Below are 22428 nucleotides of genomic sequence, written 5' to 3'. Positions count from 1 at the left end.
AGATGGAAGCCTGGATAGTTTTTGTAACTCATTTTCATCGTCTTTACGTTCCCTCACAGCGCCTGTACCGTGAGAAATATGAGAAGACAAAGGACAAAATCCACCCCATCTACGACACACCAGAGACCCTGCAAGTCAAGTCCAACCAGGAAAACATCAGCGAGGTACCTGACTGTCATCTCTATCTCCATTCTTCCAAAGAACAAAACTGGGCAAAACAAAAACATACCGACCCAGGGTTCGATGAACACATAAAAAAATCTTTTCTCTTTAATTGTTTTTACCCATGAACATCTCTTAGTTTCTGCTCTGACGTGTGTGGAATGAGTTTGCTATTTTTCTCTCCTGCAGCTGTGCTACAAGGAGAAGTTCATGGCCGTTAGAGGGCAGCACATCCCCATGCCCATCACCCCCCAGATCATGCACTGCTTCCATGTCAATGAGATCAACAGTGAAGTAAGTGTTCTGACACAAATATATATGGAGAGTAAAATGTTCTGGTGTCATTGATGTCATTGCATATGGTAAGAGTACTGTTTAACAGTGTGGATCAATGTCTGTGTGTGTGTGTGTGTGTGTGTGTGTGTGTGTATCCACAGCTCAGGTACAAAGAGGATCTGCTCTGGATGCGGGGTATCGGTTGCTTCATGGCAGACTCTCCTGAGATGGTCCGCATTTGCGAGTACACCAAGTTCAGGGTAAGTTCTTTCTGCACCCTTCTCTACCTCTCTCATTCAATTTATTTTCAACCAAACCTCTGATTTTCAGTATTCAGTTTTGCTTCTCTCTCATGTCTTTTTTTTTCTCCTGCCTCTCTCTAGAACAACTATGACGTTGAAGCCAAGAAGAACTATCCCAACTTCTCTGTGGTGTTGGACACTCCTGAGTACCAGCGGGTGGCCGAGCTGAAGACCCACATGAGCGGTGTAAGTTAGACATATACATGAATCACATGCACACAGACTCACAGATTTTACCCCTCAGTTTTCAGTTGAACACATTTTTTTTTTATCTTTGGAATCTTCTCTCCTAGTTGGTCTACAGAGCGCACGGGAACGAGGAGATGAAAAAGTGCACCAACACTCTGGACAGCGTGGAGTTCCAGAGAGCCAAATGGGCCCAGCAACTGACCAACAAGTACCTGTACACCGAAGTGGCCAGCAAGGAGAGAAATTTCTTCACCCCTGAGATAAACACTCCCGCCATTGTCCATGCCAGACAGATGAAAGTGGTATCGAGTGAGGTAGGACTGCTTTTCATTCTCATCAGCTACTGCCTTAAGCTTCATACCACTTCTAGATTGTAAACCACTTGTTTGTGTTCATGGTCATTTACTTTAACATTTTTTTTTTTTACTTCTATTCTAGAACAAGTACAAGGATCAGTATGAGAAGATGAAGCACAGGTACACTGCTATCCATGACACCCCCATGCTGGTTCGTGCCAAGAAAGCCTACCTGCAGTCCAGTGATGTAAGTAAAGCCCCGCCCAGCCTCCCAGCCTGGTGTCATCATCATTCCGCGTCATGTGCTGTAACTAAGCCTCACACTATTATGCTTGACCAACACAGCTGCGCTACAAGGAGACCTTCGAGCTGTCCAAGGGACACTACCACCCAACCAAGGATGCCCTCGACATTCTCTGTGCCAAGAGAGTCAGAGATGACATCAGTGAGGTGAGTGTACAGTACAGCTGCCTGGGGATCTGACGAAGGGGAGATTCAGTTCCAGTAATAATAATATTATTATTATTATCAATAATAATAATAATAATAATAATAATATTATAGTAATATATTAATAATATTATTACAAAAAGATATAATGGCTGTGATCACCACATGGAGTCACTTGTTTTTCCCTACGTGAAACAGGTCAAGTACAGAGAGAAGTACATCAGTACTCTGGGAACCTGGAAGTCCATCCCAGACCGTCCTGAGTTGTTCCACAGCAGGGTCGTCACCGACTGCATCAGTGATGTGAGTATCACAGCCTCGCCCACATATACCATGGTCACTCATCTTTTCATTTGGATCTTTTGCTATTGTGAACGGTGTACTGTAGTGTACATCACCATGTGTGCTCTCTCTTGACCTTTAGCTCAAGTACAAGGAGGACCTGGAATGGATCAGGGGTATTGGTTGCTACGTGTGGGACAGACCTGAGATGGTCCAAGCAGAAAAGAACAAGACTCTCTACAGCGAGGTAAAATTTCAATAGGTGCCCTATCAGAGCTTGTTTATAACACAACTAAAATGAAATATTTTGAGAATACAGTACCACAGCAACACTACTGTTTCGCCCATTCATTTTCAGATTAGGATTGTTTAATCAGGTTTTAGTCAAAACAACAAACATTAATACTCCCCATTTTCCCTCCTAACTAACAGAGGCTGTACAAAGCATCATTTGAGAAAAACAGAGGCAACTTCAAGTACACCTGTGACTCACCATTCTTCGAGGCCGCCAAGAATGCTTCTATCCTCGCCAACGACGTAAGTACCTGGAAGCATACCAAACATATATTTCTACAATTTATATAAAGTACAGTACCGGTATATATTTTTTTGTAGATTTTAAATATTATTTTCACATTGTGTATATATAATGTATATGTATTATTTCTGTTTATTTCTCATAATGCTGCTTTGGACTCAGGTCTAAAGGTAAAGAAGGCAACGTTAAGCATTGTTAAGAATTGTTAACACTCTTGATTGATTGTTCATCGATTTCTGTTCTTGTATTGCTTCCTTTTTTCGTTGAAACATGTATTTTGTTCAGTCCTGACTCCTGACTGTATTTCCCTTCCCGTGTAGCAGGAATGCGAATGAGAGTCAAAACTCTCGGCAGTTGTCTTTAACTATCATTTGACGTTTTGAGCAGAGGCACTACAGAGCCGATTATGAGAAGTCCAAGGATAAGTACACCTATACTCTCGACGACCCTAGAAACGTCCAGGCCAGGGAGGCTCTGAAGCTGGGACAGGTACAGCCACGAGCTCCTGTCTCCACGCGCCCAATCACCCGGCCCTACCAAACCCAGTCCACAGCCTGGCATGAGGCCGCTGGACATCCGCTGGATGTTGCGGCTGCATGGCGTCGATGTTCAGCGTTTTACGTCCCTTTCTCTCTCTGTAATCTAGGTCTCCCTTTGGGTCACTGTGGTGCGATCCCTTGATCTATGTGCTCCAGATGACAGCCCTCCAAACTCACTTGCAGAGCCCATTCATTTTGTCGTTAACACTGACATCACAAATCAACAAACAAATGCAAAAAACAAATGGTATCCATTAAAGCTCCTTATCAAGACATATATATTTGGACGAAAGCGTCTGCCAAATCCCATAACCATACTGTATCCCTGGAGCCCATAGATCAAGTCTGGGAGGGAAGCTTAATTCCCAGGAGCTCATCTCTGACCTCAAACGCTCTCTCTCCTCCCTCTATCTGGTCTCCAACCTCTGCATGAACTGTGGTGTCTGTGTCTCTGTCGTCTGTCTTTGTTTTCGGACAGTCTAAGTATAAGGCCAGGGCCAAGGCGCTCCACAAGAGCGGCTGCAACGAGCTGCTCCGCCCTGACATCCTGGGGGCCATCTTTAACTCCAGCATGTGGAGTAAGGTAATGTCGCGGCTTGCCCGTGAATGAGACTGTACCATCCCCATCCTTACGTAGCTTCCCTGAACTCCTTCACCCACCACCTCTTCCTTAGTTCATAGATCCATGACTCCATCCCTTACCCCACCCCATAACTCCCATAATGATGTGACAACATTAACTAGTTAATCACAACACCTTTTCCTACTATTTGCCACCCATCCACACCCTTGCTTCTTAAAACCCCCACAACATTGCCTCATAGCCAAGTCTCCCCAAGTAGTCTTGAGAGCCTCTTTTCAGAGGCTGCCCTGTGTGATATGGAGGATGTTGTTGATGAAAGCAATGGTTCAACTGCACATTCACGTTTTGAGAGGTTTACATACAATACATAAAATCCACTTCTCCTTTTGTTTAAGTAACATTAATGTTAAGTATTATAATATGTTAAGTAATAAAAGTAATATATAAGGATAAAAATGTTTTTGTCTAGTTTAGAGAGTACTAATCAGCAGTTCACTAATAGTAAGTACTAGTAGACGGTGTAGTTGCTATCATTTTATTTTACTCATAGAAATGTATAGTAGTAATGACCTACACATGGAATTTAGATTTTTTTCCAGTAAGCTGAACGGAAATTGTTTCATGGAACTCTAGTTCTTCCAGACTCCGTAATGGAACTCTAGTTCTTCCAGACTCCGTAATGGTAAAAAGTCTCTGTCAAAAGTGTAGTTCAGTGTAATGTCGCCTGAAGTTGCTTTCAACCTCCGACTCTTTTTTGTTGCACGAGTATGTACTGCATGTACTCACATATTGCTGTTTATTTGTTTAGCAGTTAAGCCTATGAATGCTCTCCATTAACCCTTTGATGACTTCTGTTTAAGTAATTCTTCCACTTTACTAATGTGTTGTCCCTGTGTGTCCTGTATATTGTGTGAACTTATATAAATTGACACAATATCCATCAACAATACCTATACATCAATATATGTATTTGTTGATGTAAACAGTATTGTTTTTCACATTACACATTCACGTTACAGTACACACTGGCATGAATATGATTTATATATTGATATTTGATTCAAATATTGATATATTTGATTGGTATATTTGTAAACTATAAAATAGTAAGAAACCTTTTTACTTAATCTTAATTCTAAAGATAGATCTCAGTCTTCATTGTAAATACACATGAGTCCCTATGAATGTTTCTAACTTTGGCATTTATTCCACCCCCCCTCCCTCAGTGGAAGTACAGGGAACAGTATGAGCGTGCCAAGGACAAGTACACCCCAGTGCTGGACACCCCTGAGCACCAGGTCCACAAGCGCACAAAGCAGATCAGCGATGTGAGTGCTCAGCAATACTGATGCAATCTGTTGGTGTACACAGTATCAATATGGATAACTATCCTACTGTGGTTGGGTGAAACAAGACAAGTGGTGACATTTTTTCCGTATCAATTTATTTTAGATTATTTACAAGATGGAGTACCACAAGAACAAAGCTAGGGGATACACTTTGCCCCATGATACTCCTCTGAACCATCACATGAAGAGAGTCAAGGAGATCACCAGCGATGTAAGTCTACCTTCAACCTTCAACAAATGAACAGATCCACCGGCCGTCGTCATTCTGTTAAGCACTATTTTCTTTCCAAAAACAGCTGAAGTATAAGGAAGTCTACGAGAAGAACAAGACCCACATCACCATGGATCCAGATGCCTTCGACATCCGTGCTGCCAAGGAGGCCTACAAGAACATCAGCAATGTATGTGGTCCTTCTGTCAACCAATTTTGTATGGGGTGGGGGGGTTGTCTCAGAGGGTATTTCCTACCCCCTTCTCTCAATACATAAACCCTAACCCTTAGCCACATCTCTTCACTCCCTTTTAGCTTGACTACAAGAAGAAGTATGAGGCTACCAAGATGAAGTGGATCTGGACTGCTGACAGACCTGACTTCCTCTACCATGCCAGGAACCAGCTCCAGCAGAGTGATGTGAGTCGACCTCTCCTTTGCATTGTCCATATGGACACACGGACTGCAGTTCTATTTCAAATTGCTTCATCTCTTTGTCTAGTTTTCATCTTTTAGTTGGGAAGTTCTGCAATTTGATTTCATTGTGATTACCTCCTTATGCCACAGATTGACTACAAGTATGACAAGGAAAGTCTCAAGGGCTGTGTGATCCAAGTTCCAGAGGACAAGTTGACAGAGCTGGCTAAGAAGAACTCAGAGATGTACAGTAATGTGAGTCATTGTGCTTTGTTCAAAGACTGAAAGACAACAACAACATATTACATTTATATGGCATTTTTTCTCAACACTCAAAGCGCTTCACAGTGAAGGGGACATCTCTCTAACCACCACCAGTGTGTGGAAGATAACACACTCTGCTGCTGTGAGGATGAGCTTGCTAACAATCTATGTCTATAATGTTCCTTTCCTTTCCTCCTCCTCCACAGGTGAAATACAAGGAGAAGTATGAGCAAGCTAAGGGACACTACAAGGCTGTTCTGGACACTCCTCAGATCCTTCATGCTAAATCAGTGGCTACTCTCGTGTCTGAGGTGAGAATTCATCCATTCATGTATTCATTAATATTGTCATTCATTCATTCATTCATTCATTCATTCATTCATTCATTCATTCATTCATTCATTCAAGTGCAACAAATTGAACAGTTTGAACATGTCAGGTGTTAATGCCACAGTGTACATAATGTTGCTCTTATTTTGTCTTTCAGAGTAAATACAAAGAGGCCAGCAAAAAGGAGCAACAGTCTGGTTCATTCACCACCCTGCCCCAGACTCGTGACACTGTTCACAGCAAGGAGATGGCCAAAATGCAGAGTGAGGTACTGCAATCCTTCTCAAGCCTAATCTTTTTTCTCGGACATCTCGTTTTGTCTGCACCATTTCACATGATTGAGATTGTTTTTCCTATTTTGCCCATACCCTAAAACAAACCCTCAAATGTCCCTCCAACAGAAACTGTACAAGAAGAAGTTTGAGCAAGATAAGGGCAAGTCCAAGTACAACGCAATGACACTTCCTCCTGATGTCATGCACGCCATGGATGTGGCCAAGAACCAGAGCAATGTGAGTCACACTCCTTCATGTCAGCACATTAGAGGTGTTATTTACTTGTGCTGGAAGAAAAAGTAATGTCCGCAATATTAAACCGGGAGCATTTATCAGTGTTGCGGACATTACTTTTTCTTCCAATATTACTCTCCATTTGTCCTGCACCTGCAAGGTGGGATGTGCACACAGCTACTCTCCTTGAACGTCGTTATTTACTTGTGCGCCATCCACTTACTGTCCTGAAACTACAAACTATCAGTCAACTGGACAGTGGGTTTCAGTCAAGCGTTTTGAGTCAGCATTGGACATCATGCAACACTAATATTGGTTCCAGGTACACAATGGCAATCCTTGCCATTTGTTCCAGAGGTCTGAGGTCTACACAAAGGTCTGAGATCCAACAAAGTCATTGTGGTCAAGACGGTAAACCAGTGTTTTCTTTTCCTGCATTCTTTTTGCAGATTGCATACAAGCAACAAGCTAAGGCCAAGCTGCACTACACCCCAGTGGCAGACCGCCCCGACATCAGGAAGGCCACCCAGGCTGCTAAGCTTATAAGCGATGTGAGAGGCTCTGCAATACATGAACCCACCAAATGCATACCCGTAATTTCCCAACTATTAGCCGCGGCTTATACATTAATTTTGCTAAATTTCTTCAGCTATGAGGTTAATACAAGGGGGCAGTTAATATGGTGTTAATATGTTTTTTTGTTTTTTTAACTTTAACTTTTAACTTTTTAACTATACACAATGCGGCTTATATGCGGGAAATTACTGTATGCTTCACTACTGAACCACACATTAACAATATCTACACAGTAAATGCCAGTAAGGAAGTGAAATCTCATTGGTTAGTGTGGTGTCCCTGTCCCTGTGTTTACAGATTGGCTATCGTAACAAGGCTCGTGAAGAGGCAAGCCGCGGAGGGTCTCTGTCTCACCGCCCTGACATTGCGTTGGCCACTGAAGTGTCCAAGCTGACTAGCACGGTACCATTACCTCGTCTAAAACTCGCCACATTGCTCATGCAATATGCGCTATTGTCGTTAGAAGTAGCAAATGTATGATACAATAGGTGGCTTACTGCCCCCACCAGTCACCACTGATAGTTTGCCCATTCGATTTTTTTTTATTATAGTTGCAATGTACGGTTTGTGTTGACATAGTATTGCACTGCCAAGTAGTATAGTGGCATAGTGTACTGTAGGTGGCAAAGCAGTAGCAGTAGCAGTAGTACTCTCCATATTCCTTCAGTGCTTCAGCAGAGCTTGTCCAGCCACCCTTTTAATTCCCATTAATCTCCATGTCCCGTACCCATGTTAACCCTAATTGTCTAAAACCCATTCGACCAGCTGTAATATCCTTTCCTTTGACATCATTCCCCTTTAACCCATCCTTGTACTGTACATGTTTTATGTGATCCCCTCCCTCCTATTCCCCATCCCTCCATATTCATCCCATGCTTCAACCCCCCCCCCCCCCCCTCCTCCCCGTTCCCTTTCCTTTCCCCCCTAACCTCTCTCCCTCTTCTTCCTGTGCCTCCCTTCACTGCTCACTCCTGCCATCCCACTGCGCTTTGTAGGAGGATAGGCCAAGCCTCCACGGAATCGCCTCCTTTGACACCCCCCAGATGCGCCACATTAAGAAAATGAGTGCCCTGACTAGTGATGTAAGGAGGTGCCCAGTGCCCACAGGGCAGAGGGCTGCCTTTTTTCCTCTCTGTCTGTTTGCGTCACTTCCTGTTTCTGCTTCTCTTGACTGACTGATTGATTTCTCGTAGCATGACAAGCATCATTTCTATCGCAAACCGAGAATAAACAAATATACAAACATAAACAGGATACGTAAGTATACAAACAAAAAACAGGACATACAGAAAAGATTTGGATATTTTATCAAATCTCACAAAGTTTTCGTTTTTGACATAATTTTTTTCTTGTCAGGACTTCCCACTTTCCCACCCACAACAGACTCCTGTCCTGTCATAGTTTTTTTTTGCTTATGCTTTGTAGTAAAGCCTCTTAATGCTCTTTCCCATTTTTTATTATTCCCTTTTTCACAATAAAAAATCCTGTCCTCAACAGCGTCAGCACATTTTACCACGTTTGAGCCACCATGACATGAACTCCGTTATTGTCCCTGTCGGAATGCTGTAAATTGTTGGTGTCTTGCATCTTTCGTATTACTCATGTAAGCTGAGAACTCTGCAGATCTGCCAAAAACAGATCATTAGACATTTGCTACAGCTCCAATTCCACTCTAGGTGGCATAGTTGACCATACAAATTTGTATGCACTCACTGTCTGTGGTGTTTTTCCAGTTTGTGTATCTGGATCTGCAAAGTTCTCAGGCAACTCTTGCTTGATGTTAATTGACATTATTTTCCCCTTTTACCAACCCACAGAAATGGAGTCTCCTTCAAGACATCTTTGTTGCTTTGTTTTTTAAAAGCTGATCCAACAAATTATACAAACACAATATTCTACATAGACATTTTTGCCACTTGGGATCATTGCGTCATCGATCAGTGCAGAAAGAGCTACTCAGGCCTTTCAAGATCACCTGTCACGGCACTAGTTCCAACTGGCAATGCATGTTTCTGTCATTTAATGATATGACCCCGTTCAAAGCCTTATTCCACTATTGGTAAAAGCATGCTAAATACAAGAGAACATAAACATACACCATTTGTACTCTTGCGCCCGCCAGCAATATGAAGTTATTACTGTGATTGTGACTCACATCTTCTTAATGGGTGTTCCTTCCCAGGTGAAGTACAAGGAGAAGTTTGACAAGGAAATGAAAGGACAGAGGCCACAGTATGACATGAAAGAGAGCAAGATTTATAAAACTCTTAAGGATGCAAATACTCTTGCAAGCGAGGTAAATTTGACAATTGAAAATGAAATGAAAATGTATTTTTTGTTTACTTCATCAGCTTATTCAAATGGAAATCCTTCATCTATCCGTTTGTGTGTGTGTGTGTGTGTGTGTCTTTGCATTTGCTGTTCACAGGTGAAGTACAAGCGTGACCTGAAGAAGATCCACAAGCCTGTGACTGACATGGCTGAATCTCTGTCCATGCAGCACAACCTGAGCACCAGCAAGCTGTCCAGTGATGTAAGGCATCCATAACCTTACCCCACCCACTAAGCTCCCTCACTTTATCTTTTCCCTCCATTTTAACCTCCACAGTCTCTTGCCTCCCATCATGTAACATCCCTCCTCCTCCTCCTCTCTCTACCACAAAATGGACATCTCATGCCATGGCTCGCCACTTGTTTCTTTTCTTTTTTTTCCCCTGAACCTCATTTTACTACAACATCCTTGACACCTAATTCTGCAGGAACATCATGTGGTAGTGACCCTTGTCTTTCTCACCTACTGGATCAGGACCTAGCCTGGTCAGTAACAACATTCTTTTCCCATCCATCTCTGATGTACTGTAGGTACTAGAGTAGCATCTACTTTAACCTCTAACTTCAAACGCTGTTAGGTTTCCACACCCTTTCTTCATATAACGAAGCCTCCTTTTAACACCTTTTTCCTTACCAAACATCTTTGTCATTCTTTCTTGTCTGCACAATCCTTTACTTTTATAATATTTTTAAAAACTTTTTACATAAATATAGTACAAAGTATGCCTAAAGTATGTTACTTAGCTGTCATTGATAAAAAAAAAGAAAAAAAAATAATATATATATATATATATATATATTAGTTGTTTGCCTTTTCATCTTTTTCATTTTTGTCTTTTTTATCTTTACTATTTTTATTTTTGTTCTTTCTCTTTCTTTTTTTCTTGATGTTTTAATTACCTTTTTGAAATTGGTGTGAGAAGGCTTTGTATATTGGGTGTTAGACGGCTTTGTATATTGATATTGATACTGAGCTGTTTTATCGGGCGTTCCCTCTCAGTACCAATACAAGAAGAAGTTTGAGGAGAGTAAGGGTCACTACCTTATGATCCCTGACACACCTGAACAGCTTCACCTCAAAGAGGCATCTGAACTCCAGTCTCACGTAAGTCAGACCGTGTCAGTGAGGGGTCCGCCAAGCCTATCCTGCCGACAACGCCAGAACTACTTCCCCCGCGCGTGTGTGTGAGAGAGACGTGAAAAGTACAAGACCTTCACATCTCTCAGGTCCTTCGCCATCCTACCGCTCCCCCTGGGGCTGATGGATGCATTTGTCTAGTGTTTGTTATTGTTTTTATTTGTTTGGGTTTGGTTGTCCTGTAAAAAGTGTTTTTACTGGAGAGAATGGTCTGCAGGGTTATGCAAGACAGTTTTATGGTAACAGTAAAACCTTCCCCCACGTCACCTCATCATTAAGGCTGGAGCCAGCTGTGTACATTATGTTGCCCTCCTTCTCACTGTAATAATGTTCCATCTACAGTAACTGGGGGAAAGGTCTCTTTAGAATTTCACTGCATTGTGAGCATTGTGTAATTAGTATGCTATATTCTGTTTTCATGGCTCCGATGTAGACTACACAGTAGGGTCTATGGTGCACCCTGAATGTAGAGTGATGTTCATATTGTGCCAGTATTGCCAATATGGTATCATTGTGCACTGACACCATGACACAATTGTTTTAAACACAATTATTCAAGCCATAATTGTAAACAAACAAATCGTTGTGTATCCCTTTATATTTGATTTTACCTAACCTGCAGCAGTTGTTCTTCCACGTCAGTGTCTGCCGAGTAATGTATGGCAATATCTGTGATGGCAGGTCAAGTACAAGGAGAAGTATGAGAAGGAGAAGGGCAAGGCCATGCTGGACTTTGAAACCCCTACGTATGTGACCGCCAAGGAGGCCCAGCACATGCAGAGCCAGGTAAATACAGAATTCTGGAGCTTCCATGGAACACTGGCTGGGTAAATAACATTCCTCTGTTCCACACTCTCCAGGGGACCAACATCAAGAACAGCCAGGACTCTATTTGTTAACATCTAATTTTCTCCTCATTTAGATTTGTTTACCCCCTCTCCATGCTGAGCAAGTTTATTCTGTGGCTTGTGTAAACATCAGTAAACTGTTAAGTGAATATAAATGTAAACAATATGACAGGAAAAAGTCATAGCTTGCAGATGGATACAACTGTGAGTAAAACTGCATTTATTTAAGTTTTGGGTCAATATTTGCTCTCTGGATCCAAAGGCAAGGTAGAGTACAGTATGTGGCTTGCAATGTATATGTGCATCCTACCTAACGAGTGTAATTATGTTGCTATGTATCGTCTGTTTGTGTAATATATATCTATATATATATATATGTACACACATTATATTAGTAATTCTGGAGATGTCATCCACTCTACACACTCTAACCTAAAACACCTAGACTGCCACTATATGTTGAGTGGATACAGTATCTTGATATGTTTCCACCTCTCTTACGTACAACTGGGTGAGTCGTCAAGGCACAATGTGTTGTGACTCTGCCTCTCTGATTCTTACGGCAAATATAGCAAGTCTATAAGAAGGACTATGAGGAATTCGTGAAGGGCAAGAACCTGTCAGGCCTGGAGATCACCCCGGCCATGTTACATGTCAGACATGCCACCAAAATAGCTAGCGAGGTAACGGTTGGGCCTTTTCATACTCCTGTCCTCCTCCCGACCCTGGTAATCATACTAAGACCACCACCATCACCTCCTCTTCTTAATCTACTGAGTGCTTTTCTTTGGGAAACGTTAAGTCACTCTACACCCCCTCAAGTAGTAAGCCTGCATGATTCACCTACCTAAGATAATACACCAAATAATTCCTCCCTCTTTCATAGCTTCCGATTGTGTCGTACTGTAGGTGTTTTAGTGTTTTATTGTTGTTGTTTTTATTCTCGTCGTCTATTTTTGACTTATTTGACCTCAAACATCACCCACCCTTCCACCCATCCATAACCTGCGTAGTTTGTGTGTGAAATAACACCGTCTTGGTTTTGGCTTGTAAAGGACTGTCCTGTCGCCAGGAGCAGTTAAGTTATTATTGGATCGTGGTAACTTTTCATATTGTTGTCATTAAATCCCAAACCTTTCGTTTTCTTTTTTCAACAAAGAGCTGTGATGTATTTTTTTTGTCTTTTGTCAAAATGTCTGATAAAAGATGTATCACATTTTATCAGGTTGCTTTCCTAATTCACCAATGCCTTCCTTCCATCATGAAATATTATTGAATACAAATGTAATGTATATATAAACTTTTTTTACTACTGTTATCTAAACACTTACATGTGCAAGTTAATTACATCTGAAAGATCTCAAACAGATCAGACCCCATTTTAATTTGGACTAAAATAAACTGCAGTGGTTGAAGGGAGGCTTGGTGTAATTGTGTCCTGTCCTGAGGATGAGCAGTACTCTGCAATTCGCTGGCGTTACTGCGCAGTTTGTGTGTGTCCTGCTGTATGTGCCTGTCTCTCTGCAGTCTCTCTTGTTCTTCTCCGCCATGTAGAAAGAGTACAGAAAGGATCTAGAGGAAGGGGTGAAGGGTAAAGGGCTTTCATTACTGGAGGAAACTCCGGAAATGCTGAGGGCAAAGAATGCTACTCAGATCCTGAACCAGGTAGGACCGCAGGTCGATTGGAGATTTGTCATACTCCTCTACGTGATTTCCCCCACCCCAATCCCTTCCTTCTAGCTTAGCTGCCGTACTAACAGGCGATTGTTTAACTGAATGATACCTTGTCCTTTTGGTGTGTGTACGACTAATTCTTCCTGACGTCCCTAACATACAAAACCTTATGAAGGATCCTCTGATGCCGTCACCAGTTTAACGAAGTATGATGACAATAAACTGTCTTATTCCCACTAAACATGACTTTGCCTTACAGATGTAACTGGACTCTCCAAATCACATAACTCCTCCGTAACATGGTTTTCTTTATTATCCTATGGATTTCTGTTCTGTTTCTATGTCCTAACCATGGTAACCTCTGGTGTCCTGGTGTTCCCCTAGTGTTCCCTTAGTGTAGGTACCTAACTGTTAAAGGTGTGACGTATTGATGCTTTTGTATTTCACACTACACAGTAATCTATTCACAGTAATTTACAGTAAATTATTTTACTGCAAGATGGACTTGTTAATGCCTCTGTTTGTGGTGTCATTGTCAACATCAGTAATAACCATAATACTTTCCGGGGGTTGCAGAGAGAGTACAAGAAGTCTTTGGAAGAGGAAATCAAGGGCAAAGGAATGATGGCTTTGGCTACAGACACTCCAGACTTTATGAGGGCCAGAAATGCTACTGATATCCTCAGTCAGGTTTGTCCCAATGATATCATATAACGTGCATGCCACCTGGTATGATTTGGGATTTGTGACTAAAGAAGCATTCACATCAAAAACTATAACGATAACGATAACTTTAAACGTTAAATGCTTCCACACTGGCCAACGATAAAAAAGTCTCTCCTCGTGTTAATGAATGTGATGGCTAAAATAGTATGGGTTCTGATTGGCTGTGTTAGCCTTTTATCATTCTCAAAATCGCTCTGAAAGTGATTCCCAACAATATCGTTCTTCATGTTGTTATCATTATAGTTTGTGTGTGAACATTATCATTCATATTAACGAGAACGATATTTGTTTACAGTTATCGTTATAGTTGTCGTTCTTGGTGTGAACGGCCCTTGACTCGTGATGTTTCTGTATGTGCCATCTCAGACCAAGTACAAGCAGATTGCTGATAGGGATCGTTCTATCTACACAACTGTGATCGACACCCCTGACATTATCCATGCTCAGCAAATCAGAAACATTGTGAGCCAGGTAAGTGAGTCTTATTGCACTACTACCACTACATACCATACCGATTTTTTCCCTAACATACTGTACCTTTGCACCCCTAATACACTGGCATATTGGTGATTGTTTTTGACCTTATGAGTGTAATCACCCAACAGAAAAAGTACAAAGAAGAAGCTGAAAGGACCATGTCTCACTATGTGCCCGTTCTGGACACTCCTGAGATGCAGAGAGTGCGTGAGAACCAGAAGAACTTCAGCACTGTAAGTGTCGTCTTCATAAGCCCTGTCTGTTGCCCACGTCTTTGCTGTCTTTTCAGTCACACGTCTTCTTGTTTTGTAATGTCATGCCATGTAATGTGTATTCGTTGTTCAGTTTTCGAAACCTACTGTCCTGTGTTGCTTTCAGTTTTGTCTCAACTCACCTCTCAGGTTGTAATCTATGGGTAACTTAAACATATCCAATCTTTCAGATATATTTTTATATATAATATGACGATTACTATTTTAATATTTTCTCTTTTAGTTTAAAGCATTAAATTAAAGCGTTTAAAGGCTAAATTAAATAAATCCCAAAGTTAATTTACTTTTACTTTTTTTCTTATAACATTTTCTTTTTCCTGTGAAGCATTTTTAACTGCCCATGTCTTTTCCTTCTCTGTAGCTTCAGTACCAGACTGACCTTAAAAACAGTAAGGGCAAAGTTTCAGCAGTAGTGGAGACGCCTGAAATGCTTCGTGTTAAAGAAAATACAAAGAATTTCAGCTCGGTACTTGCTGCTCATAAGTATTTTTTTTACTCTTTTTTTTTTAGTTTTTCTAACCACGTAATTTTTTCTCATTTTTTCTTAAACTTTCTTGATTTTTTTGTGATTCTTTTCTCACAGCTTTTGCAAATTAACAGCTTTAGTAATTAACGAATATGAAGATAACTACAAATGTTCTACAGACATGTTATAACTCTTACATTCTTGTTTGAAACACTAGTGATAACCCCTTTAGAACAACTAAATTATGATGTTTTGTCTTCTGTGTGAGCTCTTTTATGCACTACTGACCAGCTTTGGTTGAAGTGTGCACATGTTTAAATGTGTGAAATGTGTGTCTTTGTGTGCGTCTTACATTTATGTGTCAAGTCAATGTTTTCTGTTTAAATGGTGCAAAACTTTGTCTGAGGGGGCTGCCCAGACAAAAACAAAGCAAGCCACCCTGACTTTATTTTATGTGTTGCTGCTGTCACCCGTCCACATGTTAAAGATTCTTTACAAGGAGGATTTAGGAGGAGGAACAGCAATCTCTGAGACCCCAGAGATGGAGAGAGTTAAACGCAATCAGGAAACTATTAGCACGGTACATTGTGGTGTGACGCTATTCTTCTCATCCACCATATACCCAGCAACTCTCAACAGTCCCTCCCCATGCCTAAACATAATCTCTCTTCCCCAAGGATAATTCAATGCTGCAGTCACATTTAATTACCATTTTGCCGTACTAGTGTTTATACTAATGTTGTGAGGTTATTCATTCGCAATCCATTAATTAATAGTATAAACCCTCAGAGCCTCGATGGTATAACAAATGACATACATCAGCTTTTTAATGAATACTTCATGAAGTATCTTTTTTTCTGTCATACATAATGATATGTAAACTGTGGGTTTTCTGTACCATCGTATGAAGATGTAATGTCATTGTGCATTCTACTTATAGTTTAACTATTTTTAAACTGTGAGGAACGACACAGTCCTGTGAACAGGCTTACAAATCATTTTTAAGTGGTGATGCTGTCACAGTACAGGTCGGCTAATGTCATGTCCATGGCTTCTCCTGTTACTTTTTTAATCTGTGCTGAACTGAATGGGGCTGTAGACAAAGTACAAAGAACCTCCGGGTCAAGGTACATCCATACCGGATCTCCCTGAGGTGAAAAGGGTCCGAGAGACCCAGAAGAACATCAGCTCGGTAGTATTCGCTAGTTTCCACAGAGACCTACCCCAGTAACTACCATGTTACTCCATCATCCCCTAAAACATAGTGCAGCCATCAATGCCTCTACCTTCCCTTTTTAACTCTCCACAATGGGCAATTCATGACCATCTTGATTCATTTTTTATCAAGATAAGTTTTTGTTTCTTGTATACAGTTTTAAACTGGTGGTGGTGTCACTCATGTCAGTACATGTCATATTGATGATTTCTCCTGTTGCTTTTTTAATCTGTGCTGAACTGAATGGGGCTGTAGACAAAGTACAAAGAACCTCTGGGACAAGGTACATCCATACCGGATCTACCTGAGGTGAAAAGGGTCCGAGAGACCCAGAAGAACATCAGCTCGGTAGTATTCGCTAGTTTCCACAGAGACCTACCCCAGTAACTACCATGTTACTCCATCATCCCCTAAAACATAGTGCAGCCACCAATGGCTCTACCTTCCCTTTTTAACTCTCCACAATGGGCAATTCATGACCATCTTGATTCATTTTTTATCAAGATAAGTTTTTGTTTATTGTATACAGTTTTAAACTGGTGGTGGTGTCACTCATGTCAGTACATGTCATATTGATGATTTCTCCTGTTGCTTTTTTAATCTGTGCTGAACTGAATGGGGCTGTAGACAAAGTACAAAGAACCTCTGGGACAAGGTACATCCATACCGGATCTCCCTGAGGTGAAAAGGGTCCGAGAGACCCAGAAGAACATCAGCTCGGTAGTATTCGCTAGTTACCATAGAGACCTACCCCAGTAATACGTCACTTCATCATCCCCTAAAACATGGTGAAACCATCATACCTTTAACTTATTCTCCCATAACGTTCCACAATGGGCAATGTACTGACCTTGATTCAGGTAATTTTTTTTACCAGTATGAACTCCAAGTACCACCTCATCAAATTCCATAAACTCCATAAATCCTGGGAACTGTTAACAATTATTTAAATGTATTTTCCCCTTCCTCCTAATTTCCTCTGTGGTTTTGAAATTAACATTTTTTATCATACTTTTTAAAAACAAATTTGTTTGGCCATTTGTGTTCAAACAAATGTTTTTCTTTTTCAGTTTTTAACTTTTTATTATTGTTATATATATTTTTTTCATTATTATTTGTTTACCACATCCTAAGGGTAACACAACACATTTTTTTCTTGTTTTTGTCATTTTTGAAAATGTTCTTTGTTGCCATCTTGCTTTTACTTTTTGAAAGATTCGTTACAAGGAGGATTTGGGAGGCGGAACGTCAATCTCTGAAACGCCAGAGATGGAGAGAGTTAAACGCAATCAGCAAACTATTAGCACGGTACAGTTCAGAGTGCCAATTTTCTCCCTGCCCCCTGACCAGTCCTACTGAACATCCCCTTTTGTAACATTTTGTGAGGAAAGTCCAACTGGGTTAATAATATTCCCGTAACCCCGTTTCCAAATTACAACTCTACTCTGTAGTAACACTACTATTGTGTGTTGGAGGTGAGAATTCTAACCGGTGGATCTTGTAACAGGAAATGTTGTGCAACAGTGTAACCATTATAAATGAATAATTTAAAGACAGAATGGTTGTCTTTACGTAACATTTAAGGACATTTAATCCATTTATTTCTGGGTGCTGAGTCTTTGTACTGTAAGTGTTCTCTGTTCAGCAGACACTGCAGTGCTAAGTGTTGAGTGTTGCTCTCACTGTTGATTGTCCTGTTGTAGTTTGTCCATTGTGTGCCTTGTGCGTTTCTGTTGTCACTGAGTATGATGTTTGCCTTATAAGTTTCTGTTGTGACTCTTGCCAATCCCTCTCTGCATGGAACTGAATCGGATTGTAGATAAAATACAAGGATTCCTTGGGTCAAGGCACAGCCATACCGGACCTCCCAGAGGTGAAGCGAGTTCGGGAGACCCAGAAGAACATCAGCTCGGTAGTGGAACCACAGAGGGTGTTAATTATCGAGTGGCCCCTTTCCTATTAACCATTATTCCATCTATTCCCTCCCAAAAGCCATTCTCACTGGTTCTTACTGGTGACCCATCCTCTCTCCATCCTTATCCCAGTCATCATCACTACAGAGGCAAAAAGAAGAAGTAGCCTAGTAACCATTTGGGTTTTGTGTGGCCTCTCCGTCACTCTCATCGTAATATGGCCTACCTAGGCTACCTATCCATCAATCTACCCAAATAAACCATCCTCGTCAATCCACTTCATTAATCCAAACTAGGTCCTGACTGATGTGTGCACTCAAGTTTAAACATTCCATGACTTTTTTTTATCTTCTTTTTTTTTGTATTTTATCCTTAATGATTATTTTTGTTAACAAAAACCCTTATTGACATCAACCCCCAACAGCCCACTTTGTCTCCAGTGTTTCCAACTGTATCCCTCTTACTTGTCTTGGGCCCATTGCCATCTTTGTTTATGATGGTCATGATTATTGATTGTCATGCTATCAAATGCGAGAATGTCAAGGGCCTGGACAGTGCGCCTGTTATGCCTGTTGTCTGATTGCCCCTCCCCTGGGTCCCTGTCCTTCTCCACTCCAGGTTTTGTATAAGGACCTCTCGGCCAAAGGAACGCCTGTGGTTTTCACACCCGAAATGGAGCGGGTGAAACGGAATCAAGAACACATTAGCTCGGTACTCTCCTTAGCGGGACGTGTGCTGGAGTGCTAGAACTAGCTAGTCACCTAAACGTTCTAACTCTTTCCTCCTCTTGCTTAGAAGGCTAATAATATTAACTCTCCATCGCTCAGTTTAAATATAGCATTGTTGTATTGAATGAATACCATTGTTAACGTTTAGCTGTGTAAAAGTACATTTCCATCCTTCGCCACACCTGACCCGTGTCCTACCTCCCAGCATGGGACACACCTTGTTAATGCAGCCCTTCTGGAGATTTAGGAAACCATGCTAATTCATCTGTCTGTACACACAATAACACCCTAGTTTACCTTGTTTGTTGTCATTTCTGTCCATTTCCCTCTTGGCGTTTCCACCGTTTCGTCAGCGATAGCCTACACTTAGCAGTGGGACTGCTTTAAGTAGGCCCATCCGGTGCTGTCTCTAACATCTTGTTTGCGCGGTTGTCTCCTGTTGCTCAGGTGCTGTACTCTGACAGCTTCCGTAAGCAGGTGCAGGGCAAGGCCGCCTTCGTGCTGGACACCCCTGAGTTTAGGCGCGTGAAAGAGACACAGCGCATTATCTCTGGGGTGAGTTGGGCTGTTCCCACATTTTTTTTGTATAATTATTAAATAAAACTATGGTTCTTACTATTAAATTAACATACTAAACAATATTGTTATGCTGCTATTAAAATACTGAAAGTTTTTTTTTTTTTTTATCTGTTTTTGTATTTCACAATTAAAGTAGGCCTTTGCAATTATGAAAGCAGATTGATAACCACCGGATCCCAGTTGTGCAAACAGTTAAAAGTTTTGTCTTAAATATGTGGTTTACAGGTCAGATACCACCAGGACTTTGAGAAGAGCAAGGGAAGCTTCACTCCTACTGTGAGTGACCCAGTGACTGAACGCGTGAAGAAGAATACTCAGGACTTCAGTGACATCAACTACCGTGGCATCCAGAGACGAGTTGTGGAGATGGAGAGAAGGCGTGCCGAAGAGCACGACCAGGAGACCATCACCGGTAAGCTCTCCCTCCTCCGCACACACTCACATACAAACATAAGAACAGGCCGGACCCTGGCCGACCTCTACATATGTCCACAGTGCACCCATTTAGGAAAATGTTCTGTTGCATGCTCAATTGCCCATGCCCAAGCTGTGCCAGTGTTAAAAAAGTTGTTACATTTCCCTGCCACACCATACACAGACACTGATATGGTAACGATAAAATACATACCAAGGTTAGAATCACTTTTGATTGTACTCATGTCTACATGAGGATACATGAGTGTACTGTATATAGCATTCCTGGACACCTGTTTCTGCATGACCCCAACAGACCTCCGTGTGTGGCGCACCAACCCCGGCTCAGTCTTTGATTATGACCCAGCCGAGGACAACATCCAGTCCAGGAGTCTGCACATGATGTCAGGTGAGAAATGCCCTGTATCTGCAGGCAACACTATTGTAATCTTACAGTAGAGCTGCTTTTATAAACACACTCTCAAACCGCCTACTTGCACACTCTACAGTGATCTCTAACCTATGACCTCTCACCCCTCAGTCCAAGCACAGCGTCGCAGCAAGGAGCACTCTCGCTCCACCAGTGCCCTGAGTGGTGGAGGAGAGGAGAAGTCGGAGTTTTCAGGTGAACAGGAACAGCACATGTCCCTCTACAGCAACAATATCGCTGCCTCATCGATAGGTAAGCTGCGAAACTGATCAGTGGCGTCAAACTGGTCAGACTGATAACCACCAATCACTATCAATCTGTTTCAGGTTCCTGTTATCTCATAATACAGATCAAACAGGCGTCTGAGTGAAATACAGTGTTAAAATACTGGTTTGACTCTGCCCCATGCAGGTTACCAGCAGGCCAAGACTGTTGAGCTTCAGCAGAGGTCGTCATCAGTGGCCACCCAACAGACTACAGTGTCCTCTATCCCATCACACCCCTCTACCACTGGCGTGAGTGCATCCAAAACACAAAACCTCACAAAACACCAAGGGGGTCAAGTAACTATAACTATCACTGGATAAACTATCCCATTGTTGCCGCCCCATCATTCTTTGTGTAGATCAGTGAGGACGAGGACCGATGAAGTAAGGGAGGATGTATAAAAGACTAAATGAGAGGCACCCTTGGAATATCCCCCAGTACCTCATTTTACTCAGTATTTCACCTGTAGTTAGTGTGCTTGCTGCAAGCAAAGCACACTATTGTTATCCGTGCGTTTCATATTATTTGAAGTAGCAGCCTCTACCTTACAGAACTACAGTAGTAAATGGTATATCCCTTGATTATCCCTGATAATGGTCCATTTGTGCTGTTCTTTCACAGAAAACCGTTCGTGCCCTGTACGACTACGGTGCTGCCGACACCGACGAGGTGTCCTTCAAGGATGGTGATGTCATCGTGAACGTTCAGTCCATTGACGAGGGCTGGATGTACGGAACAGTGCAGCGTACCGGCAAGACCGGTATGCTGCCAGCCAACTACGTGGAAGCAATCTAAAGACCTAAGCCCTCCTCCTTATGGAGTGAGCGTAGTACTCATCCACTGGGTAAAATTAATTTAAAAAAAGAACAGAAAAAAAGAAACTAACATCCAAGGCTTCCTTCAAATGTTCCTTGTTTAGTGGATAGGCTTAGTTGTCAAGATACCGTTAAGTATGTCTGAAGTTATTTGTTACTGCAGGCTTGTTTGCCTCCGTCTCCCCTTCCCTTGTGGATGTATTATGAGGAGTAGATTTTAAAATGCTAAAAATGTAATAAACACACCCGTATATGACAGACCACTGTAGGATTATTTATATTTTACTGTAGTATTATAACACGAAAGTATGAATTGACTGAGAGCCCAGTATTTTTGTAAAATGCATACAACACTGACTCACTGTCAAATGTGATATTCCTTGAAGACTTCACAAGAATTGTAAAGTTGTAACAGAAAGAATGGACGTAATACACTATGCACCTTTCCTCTCATGGGGAAAGCATAATCTGAAAAGACATTTCATTTTTTTGTAAATGAATGCTGAACATCAACTGAAAGGTGATGTGGGGTTCACTGTAAAAAACGTGAGAAAATACAAACTCACAAACTCCGAGGAGACACCATCCTTCCCTCATGAAACGCAAACCTGTGCTGAACAGTTATATAAGACGAGCCTCTTCCCTCCACTGCTGTAAGCTGGTCGTTAGTTGCATGTGTGTTTTGTTTCTTCCGATTCCCTTGGTGGTGGGGCATGGAAGTGGTATACCTTGAATCAGTAGTTAATAAAGCACACTAGGCTTCTGCAATATATATTTGTGTTGTCCATCTATTGTTGGCCAGTGATAATGTTGCGGTGTTACGGTTTGTGATGGGGGAAATTTTTTTTTTTTACAAATATC

General features: G+C 41.6%; 1 protein-coding gene across 8 annotated transcripts in view; it reads left to right on the top strand.

Annotated features, from left to right (window-relative positions):
• Positions 1-22337, top strand: part of neb (nebulin) — a 60638-nt gene extending 38301 nt beyond the window's left edge. The window contains exons 97-140 of one of the 8 annotated variants that reach the window (XM_062534359.1): positions 60-164; positions 352-456; positions 600-698; positions 822-926; positions 1034-1243; positions 1368-1472; positions 1571-1675; positions 1874-1978; positions 2100-2204; positions 2390-2494; positions 3513-3617; positions 4844-4945; positions 5070-5177; positions 5263-5367; positions 5493-5597; positions 5745-5849; positions 6065-6169; positions 6346-6456; positions 6590-6700; positions 7147-7248; positions 7571-7675; positions 8269-8355; positions 9456-9569; positions 9702-9806; positions 11424-11528; positions 12163-12273; positions 13145-13255; positions 13841-13954; positions 14357-14461; positions 14596-14700; positions 15101-15205; positions 15693-15785; positions 16305-16397; positions 16677-16769; positions 17049-17141; positions 17637-17729; positions 18241-18333; positions 18953-19045; positions 19510-19617; positions 19867-20053; positions 20372-20464; positions 20597-20737; positions 20897-21000; positions 21374-22337. In XM_062534359.1, coding sequence (XP_062390343.1) covers positions 60-164; positions 352-456; positions 600-698; positions 822-926; positions 1034-1243; positions 1368-1472; positions 1571-1675; positions 1874-1978; positions 2100-2204; positions 2390-2494; positions 3513-3617; positions 4844-4945; positions 5070-5177; positions 5263-5367; positions 5493-5597; positions 5745-5849; positions 6065-6169; positions 6346-6456; positions 6590-6700; positions 7147-7248; positions 7571-7675; positions 8269-8355; positions 9456-9569; positions 9702-9806; positions 11424-11528; positions 12163-12273; positions 13145-13255; positions 13841-13954; positions 14357-14461; positions 14596-14700; positions 15101-15205; positions 15693-15785; positions 16305-16397; positions 16677-16769; positions 17049-17141; positions 17637-17729; positions 18241-18333; positions 18953-19045; positions 19510-19617; positions 19867-20053; positions 20372-20464; positions 20597-20737; positions 20897-21000; positions 21374-21547 — 4833 coding nt within the window. In that variant the 3' untranslated portion in view covers positions 21548-22337. The remainder of the gene's footprint in view (positions 1-59; positions 165-351; positions 457-599; positions 699-821; positions 927-1033; positions 1244-1367; positions 1473-1570; positions 1676-1873; positions 1979-2099; positions 2205-2389; positions 2495-3512; positions 3618-4843; positions 4946-5069; positions 5178-5262; positions 5368-5492; positions 5598-5744; positions 5850-6064; positions 6170-6345; positions 6457-6589; positions 6701-7146; positions 7249-7570; positions 7676-8268; positions 8356-9455; positions 9570-9701; positions 9807-11423; positions 11529-12162; positions 12274-13144; positions 13256-13840; positions 13955-14356; positions 14462-14595; positions 14701-15100; positions 15206-15692; positions 15786-16304; positions 16398-16676; positions 16770-17048; positions 17142-17636; positions 17730-18240; positions 18334-18952; positions 19046-19509; positions 19618-19866; positions 20054-20371; positions 20465-20596; positions 20738-20896; positions 21001-21373) is intronic. The other 7 variants (XM_062534360.1, XM_062534361.1, XM_062534362.1 and 4 more) reach the window with 7 other exon arrangements.
• The last annotated feature ends 91 nt before the right edge of the window (positions 22338-22428 follow it).

This window comes from Sardina pilchardus, chromosome 4 (genome assembly GCF_963854185.1).
Source record: "Sardina pilchardus chromosome 4, fSarPil1.1, whole genome shotgun sequence".
NCBI lineage: Eukaryota > Metazoa > Chordata > Actinopteri > Clupeiformes > Clupeidae > Sardina > Sardina pilchardus.
Note: the sequence above shows the minus strand (reverse complement) of the source record. Positions and strands in the feature narration are given on the sequence as shown.